Genomic DNA, 12539 nt, shown 5'->3' with positions numbered 1-12539 from the left:
TATCTTGAGTAGTTTTGTATCATCTGCAAATTTTGCCACCTCACTGCTTACCCTTTTTTCCAGATCATTGATGAATATAGCGAATAGTACTGGTCCAAGTACAGACCCCTGGGAGACAACAATTTACCTTTCTCCATTCTGAAAACTGACCATTTATTACTGACTTTTGTTTGCTATCTTTTAACTAGCTAACAGTCCACGAGAAGATCTTTTCTCTTATACGACAGCTCACTTTGCATAAGAGCCTTGGGTGAAGGACCTTGCCAAAGGCTTTCTGAAAAGCTAAGTACACTATACACACTGCATTCTCCTTCACAAGCTTGCTGGCCCCTTCTAAGTATCCTAGTAGATTGGTGAGGCATGATTTCCCTTTACAACAACCAGACTGACTGTTCTGCAACAAATTATGTTCATCACCATGCCTGATATGTCTAGTCTTTATTATACTCTCTATCAATTTGCCCAGTAACAAATTCAAGCTAACTGGCCAGTAATTGCCAGGATCACCTCTAGTGCCTTTTTAAAAAACAGGCATCATATTAGCTCTCCTCAAGTAATTTGATACAGAAACTGATTTAATGGACAGGTTACAGATCACAGTTAGTAGTTCTAAAACTTCACATTTGAGTTCCTTCAGAACTGTTAGGCGATACTATCTGGCCTTGGTGACTTATTACTTAGTTTATCAATTTGTTCCAAAACTTCCTTTAAATGACACCACAACCCAGGCCAGTTCCTCAGATTTGGCACCTGAAAAGAATGGCTCAGGTTTGGGAATCTCTCTCTCATCCTCAGCTGTGAAGAAAGATGCATAGAATTTGTTTAATTTCTGCACAATGGCCTTATTATCTTTGAGTTATCCTTTTGCATCTCAATCGCATAGTGGCCCCACTGGTTATTTAGTGAGCTTCCTGCTTGTGATGTACAGAAAGAACCCCTGAAACTCAGAACACTATGGTTTGGCAACATCCATGGTCCAGTAGAACCATGGGTGCTACTGAATCAGAGAGCCCTGGTGGCTGGGAGTAGGAGCCAGCTGGGATACCTGGCTGGGACACCCGCAGCTGGGCTGGCAGCAGCTTGATAACTGCTGCCCAGGAATGACAACCCAGCCGGGAAGTCAGGGGACTGGGGCCCAGGGAGCCACAGCCCAGGGCTGCAAAGTGGGGGGCAGCCAGGGCTGAGAAGTAGTGTGGGCTGGAGGCCAGCAGGGCAGCATTGACCTCCCATGGTCTGGCAAAATCCCTGATCATGGGGGCACTGGACAAGCGAGGTTCAGCCTTTATTTACATTTTTTAGTTTTCGAATCCTTGGCTGGCTAGTCAATAAATTCTTTTTTGGTCTTCCTAATTATAATTATATTTTTACATTTCATTTGCCTGAGTTTATTCTTCTTTTTATTTTCCTCACTAGGATTCAACTTCCACTTTTTAAATGATGCCTTTTTGCCTCTCACTGCTTCTTTCACTTTGTTGTTTAGCTATGGTGGCACTTTTTGGTTTGGGATGTACAATTAAGTTGAGCCTCTATCATGGGGTTTTTGAAAGTTTCCATGCAACTTGCAGGAATTTCACACTTGGCACTGCCCCTTTCATTTCTGCTTAAACAGCTTCCCCCATTTTGTGTAGCTCCCCTTTCTGAGATTAACTACTACAGAGTTTGGCTGTTGCGGTGTTTGTCTAGCCAAAGTGATGTTAAATTTAATTATATTATGGTCGCTAGTATCAAGAGGTTCAGCTATATTCACCTCTTGGACCAGGTCCTTTCCCCCACTTAGGACCAAATTGAGACTTGCCTCTCTTCTTGTCGGTTCCAAGATTAGCTGCTCTAAGAAGCAGTCATTCAAAGGGTCAGAATCTTTATCTCTGCACTCCATCCTGAAGTGACATGTACCCAGTCAATATGAGAACTGAAACTACTATTATTATTGAGGTTTTTATTCTTATAGCCTCTCTAACTTCCCTACACATTTCACAGTCACTATCCCCGTCCTGGTGAGCTGCTCAGTAGTACACATCTAAAAGTACATTTTTATTTTTCAAGTACGTAATTAGTCCCCACAGAAATTCTGCGGTACAGCTGGGTGCGGAGAAGGTGCAGGGCACTGTGGGCCCGTTGCTCACCTGAGGTCAGGAAGTAGAGCTGTGAGTCGCCATGGATTCCCACGGTGCCTGGCCCCAGCGCATCTGCCAGGAGGTTGATCATCGAAAAGGCGCCGCTCATGAGCCCGAAGCCCAGGCCAGCCACTAGGGGGCACAAAAACACCCATTGCTGAGCCTAGAGCCAGCAGAGCCAGGGCCTCCCAGAGAGGCTCCCTGAGCTGTCTCCAGTCCCAGAAACCCCCTTCACTCCTAAAGAGAGATCCCATAGTTCTTGCCTGCATTCGGAGGGATCTCTGGTGAGAAGCCCCAAGACCCTTCCCCAACACTCCTCTCCTCGGCGAGATGTGCCTCCTACTGCCTCCCTCATCAGGCTGCAGACAGCTCCACCCACTGAGGAACATACCATATGCCATCTGCTGGATGGAAATGGGGGAGCAGCCATCTTCACTGAGGGCTACCAGCCCTTCGATTGCCTTCCTAGGTAGAGAAAGGAGAGAACCCCTGTTACAACCTCATGAACAACTGCCCATGAGGCCTGGGCAGGGGCTACAAAGCAGCATCACGGGTGCACCTACAGCACAGCACTAAGAGCCAGGACTCTCATCCTCTAATGAGACGGTTAGGCTGATTGACAAGGTAACAGTGTAGGAGGACTGTACTTGGACCTCAGCAAGGTGCTTGGTTTAGTACTGCATGAGCGTTAGATTACAAACTTACTGTTACGCAACACCAACAAAGTGTCAGATACAGATTTAGAACCAGCTGGCTGACAGATCTCAGAAAGGAGTCTGAGAAAGTGGGGATATTTTGCAGTTTTTGGAGTCCCAGAGCCTGTTTCCCCTGTGTGCTGCACTGCTATCCAGTGAGTACAAAAGGACGCTATGCTCTCAGGGTGGGAGAAAAGACACAGGTCTGGGTACTGCTCATAAGTTAAGGAAATATGGATTGGATCCTTGGACTATAACATGGATAGAAGCTGGCTTGAGGGTTGGGCCCAACAGGTAGTGGTCAATGGCTCAATATCTGGATGGTGGTTGGTTTCAAGCAGAGTGCTGCAAGGCTCAGTTCTGGGGCGACTGCTGTTTAACATCTTTACTAATGACCTGGATGAGGGACTGGATTGCACCTCATCAAGTTTGTGGATGACACAAAACTAGGGGGAGAGGTAGAGAGAGAGAGAATCCAGAGTGACCTCGATAAATTGGGAGGACTGGGCCAAAAGAAATCTGATGTGGTTCAGTAAGGAGACGTGTAGAGTCCTGCACCTGGGGAAGAAGAATTCCAAGCATTGTTATAGGCTGGAGACCAATTGGCTCAGCAGCAATACGATAGAAAGAGACCTAGGGGTTATGGTGGATGAAAGGCTGGATATGAGTAAACAGTGTGCCCTTGTAGCCAAGAAAGCTAACGGCATACTAGGGTGCATTAGGAGGAGCATTTCGAGCACATCTAGAGAAGTGGTTGTTCCCCTCTATTTGACACTGGTGAGGCCACATCTGGAATATCATGTCCAGTGTTGGGCCCCCCAGTATAAAAAGGATGTGGATGAGCTGGTGCAGGTTCAGCGGAGGGCAACAAAAATGATTAAGGGGCTCGAGCACAAGACCTGTGAGGAGAGGCTGAGAGATCTGGGCTTGTTCAGTTTACAGAAGAGAAGACTTAAGGGTGACTTAATAGCAGCCTTCAACTTCCTGAAGGGGAGCTCTAAAGAGAAGGGTGAGGAACTGTTCTCAGTGGTGTCAGATGGCAGAACAAGGAGCAATGGTCTGAAGTTGACGAGAGAGAGGTGCAGGTTAGATATTAGGAAAAACTACTTCACCAGGAGGGTGGTGAAGCACTGGAATGCGTTGCCTAGAGAGGTGGTGGATTCTCCATTCCTTGAGGTTTTTGAGTCCCAGCTTGACAAGGTCCTGGCTGGGATGACTTAGTGGGGGGTGATCCTGCTTGAAGCAGGGGGCTGGACTAGATGACCTCCTGAGGTTCCTTCCATCCCTGTGATTGTATGATTGCCAGGCCATCAGGCTTTAGGCCCATCAATAGGACCCCTGGGAAAATACAAATCGCTCAGACACTGACACCTGGTCACCAAGGCCCAGAGGGATCCAGATTTCCCCATTGCTCAGCAGTATTCCTCAGCTGAGGCACTCTCCTTGTGGGGGCAGGTTCAGCCCCTCCAGCCAGCAGCATGTTTTCAGACCAGGTGTGAATGGGGCCAGCCAGCCCAGGCACTGCCATTCACTGGCAAGGTAAGCACTCTCCTTGTGGGCGAGGATTCAGGCTGGGAGCTGAGTCCGTGAAGGCAGAATGGAGCCAGCCAGTGTAGGGTTGGGGAGAAACAGCTCCCAGGGAGGGTGCATTGCTACAGTTACCACACGGACTTGCCTTGGCTTGATTGCTATACAGTTACTATCAGGGTTTTGAACATTGCGCTCAAATTAATTAATACTGAGATGTTCCCAGACTATGGACTCAGTGGAGCAGGAGAAAAGAAACAGTGTTCAGCTTGAATGGCAAGAGGGTGCTCACACTCACTGTGGGCTACTGGATTCTCTTTCACTTACTTCATTAGACCTAGGATGACCTAAGGCTCAGGGTCTGCCCACCACTGATGGGCTTTCAGCTTCCCTGCCTTCATGCCTTAGGCTGTAGGTCCCAGCAACTAGGATGCTTCAAGAGCAAGTTTAATATAGGCTGCTAGTGGGGATCAACCAGGTAAGTTTTGAGTCATTCTCCCAATATCTCTGCAAGACAGGATTTATTATGAAATCTATTTCACAGATGGGGCAAGTAAGGCAAAGAGAGAGAGCCAAGCCTCAAGTACTGCAGACCTGTGTCTGAAAAATGGGCCTTGGCTAACTGTTTGACTGCCAGTGTGCTTTGAAAGCCACTCTCAATCCCTGCCAATACCAAGGGAGCATGGTGCATAACTTACAGGAGACCGATGCTTGCTTTCAGGGCATCGGACAAACTGGTGGGCAGGAGGACAGCTAAATGCAAGGACAAAAAGTGGGGCCCAAGATAAAAGTTTGCTCACCCCTGCTATACTGTACGCACATAAACTGACCCCCATTGGATCACCAATTAATTTCTGGTACTCACTGCCAATAGACAGAACTGACCTTAGAGCTTACTAGGACTCAGAAAAGGGTTACATATTTACATGGATCACATTACATATTGTAGTTTGTGCATTCTTAAAGTACAGGGTATAAAAAGTCTGGTTCGGCATTATTTATGAAGGACTGTCTTGTATTCACACTCATTGCAGATCAATGTATTGATTTTGTAACTGAATTGGAAAAAATGGCTCTACTTGCTATTTTGATTGCAGCCTCTGGCCCAGCTGGACAGCAAAAGTCTAGGAGGTGTGTGGTTGGGATCAGTGAGGGCAGTGGGAGGAGTCGGGCTTTTATCTGGAGTCTGACCAATGAGGTCAGATGGAAGGGTGGACAGAGCTTGACCCAAGGGAGCCCTACAGCCTGGCTGGGCTCCAGGCTGCCCAGCTTGGGCAATACTCTAACCGCCAGCTCTCTGTGCTAACCTGAGGGCTTCCTTTGCTACGTTCCATGTGAATGAGAAACCTGCCTGTTCTGGCAGCCCTGAGTCAGTGTCCCTGCAGATGATGGGGGAGGTGCACTGATCCCTGCAAAGTGGGCAAGTCTCCATCAGGGTCTGTCTCAGTGGGACTGGCTAAGCAAAGCTCACAGAGAGCAGTGGGGGGTGCAGGTGCACAGGTCCAGTCTCAGGGGGTGACAAAGCCACCTGGCTTATGCTGGAGGAAGAGGAAACGCCCAGAAGGGTCAGACTCACAGCTGGGCTCCTCCTATAAACTGTTACAAAGCTTGGTGTAGCATTGAGCCTGTGGCTTCATGACAGGATTCCTAGTCAAGTGAAGCAGAACTTGATAAAGGGCCTTGTCAGATGTCAATCAACATGTGAGAAATTTGTCTGGGAACATGCACTCCAGACAGGCATGGCTGATTGCCTAAAAAGAGCTTGGACAGGTGATCGGCTCATGTGACAGGCTCTGTCTCAGACATGCTTACACACTGCAAGAATGGAATTCCCTCCACATGGGTAAGGGCACAAAGGGCCCTGAGAGCTCCTCCATCTCTCTCTTCATTCCAGTTTATCATTTTAGAAACTTCTTTGCTATGAACTGAGCCTAGAACGAGTGCTGACTCATCCTAACATAGGATGTACTCCAGACACTTTTAAGATAGCAGCTTACTCCACCACTGCTGTAAGCCAGCACCAAGAACTTTGTGATCAGTGCGTACAATCTGACTGCTTTAACAATTTTACTCTCAACCTTTTCTTTCTTTTTATTAATAAAGCTTCAGACTTGCCAACCTGGTAAGGAGGGCTTTAAACTAGGTTTGCTGGGGACAGGGGAGCAAAGCCCGCAGGTAAGTGGAGAACATGGAAACCTGGGAGATGGGTCGGAAGTAGGAGGGAGAGCATGGGCAACAATGTCAGAGTAAAAAGAGGGCCAGGAAAAAACTGGGGGGCAAGTTCAAATCAATATCTGAGATGCCTATATACCAATGCAAGAAGTATGGGTAATAAGCAGGAAGAACTGGAAGTGCTAATAAATAAATACAACTATGATATCATTGGCATCACAGAAACTTGGTGGGATAATACACGATTGGAATGTTGGTATTGAAGGCTACAGCCTGGTTAGGAAAGACAGAGAGAAAAAGGGGGGAGGTGTTGCCTTATATAAAAAAAATGTACACACTTGGACTGAGGTGGAGATGGACATAGGAAATGGACGTGTTGAGAGTCTGTGGGTTAGTTTAAGAGGGGTAAAAAACAAGGGTGATGTCCTGTTAGGAGTCTACTACAGGCCACCTAACCAGGTGGAAGAGGTGGATGACGCTTTTTTTAAGCAACTAACAAAATCATCCAGAGCCCAGGATTTGATGGTGATGGGGGACCTTAATACAGTGGGACACAGACTGTCCAATAAGTTCTTAGACTGCATTGGAGACAATTTTTTATTCCAAAAAGTTGAAAAAGCCACCAGGGGAGAAACTGTTCTGGATTTGATTTTGACAAATAAGGAGGACGTGGTCGAGAATTTGAAGGTGGGAGGCTGCTTGGGTGAAAGTGATCATGAAATCATAGAATTCACAATTCTAAGGACTGGGAGGAGAGAAAATAGCAAAACAGAGATGATGGATTTCAGGAAGGCAGATTTTGGTAAACTCAGAGAGCTGGTAGGTAAGACCCCATGGGAGGAAAAACTGAGGGGAAAAACAACTGAGGAGAGTTGGCAGTTTTTCAAAGAGACATTATTAAGGGCCCAAAAACAAGCTATTCCCCTACGTAGGAAAGATAGTAAATATGGGCAAAGACCGCCTTGGCTTAACAAGGAGATCCTGCATGATCTCAAACTAAAAAAGGAATCCTATAAAAAATGGAAACTGGGACAAATTACAAAGAATGAACATAGGCAAATAACACAGGAATGCAGGAGTAAAATTAGAAGGGCTAAGGCACAAAATGAGCTCCAACTAGCTACAGGCATAAAGGGTAACAAGAAGGCCTTTTACAAATATATTAGAAACAAGAGGAAGACCAAGGACAGAGTAGGGCCATTGCTCAGTGAGGAGGGAGAAACAGTAACGGGGAACTTGGAAATGGCAGAGATGCTTAATGACTTCTTTGTTTCGGTCTTCACAGAGAAATCTGAAGGAATGCCTGACATAGTGAATGCTGGTGGAAAAGGGGTAGAGTTAGTTTTTGAAATAAAAAAAAGAACAAGTTAAAAACCATTTGGAAAAATGAGATGTCTGCAAGTCAGCAGGGCCTGATGAAATGCATCCTAGAATCCTCAAGGAGCTGATAGAAGAGGTAGCTGAGCCATTAGCTCTCATTTTTGGAAAGTCATGGGAGACAGGAGAGATTCCAGAAGACTGGAAGAGGGCAAATGTAGTGCCCATCTACAAAAAGGGGAATAAGAACAACCCAGGAAATTACAGGCCAGTAAGCTTAACTTCTGTGCCAGGAAAGATAATGGAGCAGGTAGTTAAGGAAGTCATCTGCAAGCACTTGGAAGGTAGTAAAGTGATAGGGAACAGCCAGCATGGTTTTGTAAAAAACAAATCATGTCAAACCAACCTGACAGCTTTTTTTGACACGATAACGAGACTCGTTGATAAGGGAGAAGCAGTGGATGTGGTATACCTAGACTTTAGTAAAGCATTTGATACGGTCTCGCATAATATTCTTATCGACAAACTAGGCAAGTCCAACTTAAATCGTGCTGCAATAAGGTGGGTGCATAACTGGCTGGCTAATTGCACCCAGAGAGTAGTTTTTAATGGTGCTCAATCCTGCTGGAAAAGCATAACAAGTGGGGTTCCGCAGGGGTCTGTTTTGGGACCAGTTCTGTTCAATATCTTCATTAATGATTTGGATATTGGCATAGAAAGTACGCTTATTAAGTTTGCAGATACCACCAAGCTGGGAGGGGTTGCAACTACCTTGGAGGATAGGGTCATAATTCAGAATGATCTAGATAAATCAGAGAAATGGTCTGAAGTAAACAGGATGAAGTTTAATAAAGATAAATGTAAGGTGCTGCACTTAGGAAGGAATAATCTGTTTCACACATACAGAATGGGAAAAGACTGTCTAGGAAGGAGTACAGCAGAAAGGGACCTAGGGGTTCTAGTAGATCACAAGTTAAATATGAGTCAACAGTGTGATGCTGTTGCAAAAAAAGCAAACATGATTCTGGGATGCATTAGCAGGTGTGTTGTGAACAAGACACGAGAAATCATTCTTCCGCTCTACTCTGCGCTGGTTAGGCCTCAGCTGGAATATTGTGTCCAGTTCTGGGCATCCCAATTCAAGAAAGATGTGGAGAAATTAGAGAAGGTCCAGAGAAGAGCAACTAGAATGATAAAAGGTCTGGAGAACATGACTTATGAAGAAAGGCTGAAAGAATTGGGCTTGTTTAGCTTGGAAAAGAGAAGATTGAGGGGGGACATGATAGCGGTTTTCAGATATCTTAAAGGGTGTCATGAGGAGGAGGGAGAAAACTTGTTCTTCTTGGCCTCTGAGGAGAGAACAAGAGGCAATGGACTTAAGCTGCAGCAAGGGAAGTTTAGGTTGGACATTAGGAAAAAGTTCCTAACTGTCAGGGTGGTCAAGTACTGGAATAAGTTGCCAAGGGAGGTTGTGGAATCTCCCTCGCTGGAGATATTTAAGAACAGATTAGATAGATGTCTATCAGGGATGGTGTAGATAGTGGTCGGTCCTGCCGTCGGGGCAGGGGACTGGACTCGATGGCCTCTCGAGGCCCCTTCCGGTCCTAATGTTCTATGATTCTATGTTGGATTCTAAATAACTTGCAGTGTGCTCTTTTGGGTAAAATCGGAGGTATACATTGACTTAAGAATTTGGCTGGCCCTTTACTATTAGAAGAATCTGTTTGGATTTGGTGAGATTGGTTTTCTTAACCTCTCATATGTGCAAGGAGAGATACTGGTTCTGGCACAAGAAATACTGGAGTATCTTAGGGAAATTGCTTGTGACTTCTTGCTGGCCAGTGTGGCAACAGATGTGCTGTGTGACTGGTTTAGGGCCTTAGAGTGGAGGCCCCCCCAGTTTTGATAGCAGCCCTGTTTTAAGCAATTTGCCCTGATTTGACCCCCTCAGCAGTGCCCAGAAAAAACTACCCCTATTACACCATTAGCACAGCTTGCCAAGAGCTAGGATGGATTGCTGACAATTGTGACATCCAAATGCAATGTTTCTCTCAAAGCCCTGCTGCAGAAGTTTTTCAGGGTATTCTCTGCCCTGTGCGGTGTAGGTGGTCAGACAGAGTCAGAGACCCTAAGGCAAGAGGGGACCACTGTAGTCAGCTATGTATAAACAGATGATAATCAAGTAGATTATTTGACCCCTTTATACGGCACTGATGTTTGAAGTGCAGAGAAGAACCACAAAAATTACCCAAGAGCTAGAAAAATGCCTGACAGTGAGGGACAAAGAGCTTGGCCTGTTGAGATTATCACAAAGAGACAAATAAGGCCTCTCCTCAGGAGAAGACACAGGGTACTAAAGAGCTCTGTCACTGAGCAGAGAAAATCAGAAAAGAACCCATGGGTGGCAGTAAATGGGGCAACACAGGACTAACTGTGCAGTCACTGGCCTGTGCTCTGCAGAGGGGCAGACTGATGAACCCGTGGCCTCAAACGCTAAGAATCCTGGGTTCTAGGTCAGGCTCTGACACCGCCTCGCTGGGCCACACAGTGCGAGACCAAGCATGACTGGGGAGATTGATACAGAATGGAGAAATGCTGCAGTGCTTGGAACCAGCCCCAGCCCTTCACTGCCAACTGGTTCAGGCTTATGAGCTTGCTGCTTCCTGGTGCCCCACTCCCTCATGGCTTCCCTGACCTCCCACCATCCCAGCCATCTCTCCCAGCCAGTCCTAACCAACCCACATTCTCCATGCTATATAGTTTGCAACGAAGCATCTTCCCTGCATACAGGCACAAAAGTAAGAGTGCAGCGTGCTGCAGCACCCCTAGGTTTTGCACTGACAGCGTCCTGGCCTCTGGGTCCACGCCTGCCTGGGGGCTTCACAGCTGGCCTCGGGCACAGCCACCCACCCCCCATGCAGGACCCCAGGCTGCCATCCCTGGGACCAGCTGCCTGCACAGCATTCCATTTAGCCCCCAGCCCCAGCTGTAAGGAGCAACTAGGACGAAGGGGGGGAGGGCGCAGCTCAGCACCCCCACCCCCCAGAACCATTCCAGTGCCACGGCCCTGCCCCCGCCATTCCAGCCTTCCCCAGTGAGGAGGGGGTAGCGGCTAGGACAGCTGCAGGACGGACATGGCGGCTGGGTGGGGGAAAGGAGCTGGAAGAGTTGAGACTGGAATCCCAGTCTAGCCTAGCACCTGGGCTCTGTTCCCAGCACTGGCATTGGCTGGTGTCTGCCATAGGCACCGCAGTACTGGATCAGATCCAAAGTCCATCCAGGCCAGTGTCCTGGCTCTGACTGTACCAGACTGCATTCCCTTGTACTGCAAGGGAATGTGCAGAACAGGGAAATTCTGGAGCGACACATCCCCCATCTCTCCCTCACAGCTTCTGGGAGCCACAGGTGTAGTGCGACTCCTAGGGGGCATCCCTGACCCTCTTGGCCAACAGTCAGTCGTGAACCTGCCCTCCAGGGGCTTTTCCAATTCATGTTCAGCTTCACACCATCCTGCAGCGAGGAGTTCCACAGGGTGACTGTGCGCTCTTTCAAGAAATACTGCCTTTCACCAGCTGAGAACCTGCTGCCCATCCCCTTCCCTGGGCGACTCTGGCTCTGATGATACTTCTGAGGTAAAGAGCGCTTCCCTCGTCCTGTTCTCCACGCTCGCTGTGCTCTGGCCAAGTGCTCTCACGGTCTCCCCTCTTTTTTAAGCTGATCACAACCAGGATTTTAAATCTTTGCCTGTATGAAAGCTGTTCCACACCCTGGATCCTCTTTGTTGCCCTGCTGTGGAACTTACCCAGTTCCACTGCACCCCTGCGGAACTGGGCCCCCAGATCTGCATGCAGGTTCCGAGGCACAGCCGTGCCCTGGGCTGAATAGCAGCCCTGCACTAGGTGTGTATTATAGTCTACCCTTTTCCAATGGTTCAGGTTTTCTATTGGCCCCTTTGGCCTCTGCTGTGCCAGAGCACAGGGGAGTCCACTTTCGGGAGTGCTCCTGTGGCTGGAGCCCCTCCCTGCTGTGGTACAGCTGGCACCAACATATGGGCTGCCCTTTGTCTGTTCAGACCATCTCCTCCTGGGGGCAGGGACTGTTTCTTGCATAGAGCTGTGCAGCACACTGCACGATGGCCCCATTCGTGTCACGCACGAGGGTTTGTGATCTCAGAGGCACCCTTTGCCCAGCAGGGGGCAGCAGTCCCTGGTGCCCTCCAGTGCCCTGAAGGTTGATGGGGGATAGATGATGCCCTGAGGGCAGGGCTCAGACTTCACCCAGATCAGGGCTATGCTGGTGGTTGGGCAGGGGTCAGAGCAGGCTGCATGCACCTGTGAGGAGGTTAGGGATAGCTCGGTTTGAGCACTGGCCTGCTCAACCCAGCGCTGTGAGCTCAATCCTTGAGGAGGCCATTTAGGGGTCTGGGGCAAACAGATTAACAAAAATATCTGTCAGGGATGGTGCTTGGCCCTGCCGCGAGGGCGGGGGCCTGCACCCTATGGCCTCCGAAGGTCCCTTCCAGCTGTATGAGAGGAGTAGCTCCATGTATAAGTGATAAGATGTGTAAGGGAGCACTAATCCCCAGGAGTGGGGGAGGGTTGTCTCTGAAGCAGGGACACCCTGGTGCATCAATGTCAACCTGCTTGATGGGTCGCCTGGACTCTTGGGGCTCCAGACAAACTCCAGGAGAGCTGCACTGACTGGAAGCGCCAAT

The 12539-nt window shown here is 48.2% G+C and overlaps 1 protein-coding gene across 2 annotated transcripts in view; it reads right to left on the bottom strand.

Moving 5' to 3' along the window:
- LOC142013921 (gamma-secretase subunit Aph-1b-like) overlaps positions 1 to 12539 on the bottom strand; it is a 52119-nt gene that overhangs the window by 24994 nt on the left and 14586 nt on the right. For both annotated transcript variants that reach the window (XM_074995951.1, XM_074995950.1), the window contains exons 3-4: positions 2506 to 2579; positions 2124 to 2246 (exon numbers count right to left, since the gene is read on the bottom strand). In XM_074995951.1, coding sequence (XP_074852052.1) covers positions 2124 to 2246; positions 2506 to 2579 — 197 coding nt within the window. The remainder of the gene's footprint in view (positions 1 to 2123; positions 2247 to 2505; positions 2580 to 12539) is intronic.

This window comes from Carettochelys insculpta, chromosome 5, assembly GCF_033958435.1.
Source record: "Carettochelys insculpta isolate YL-2023 chromosome 5, ASM3395843v1, whole genome shotgun sequence".
In the NCBI taxonomy this organism is placed as follows: Eukaryota; Metazoa; Chordata; order Testudines; family Carettochelyidae; genus Carettochelys; species Carettochelys insculpta.
This window is presented reverse-complemented; position numbering and strand designations above follow the sequence as displayed.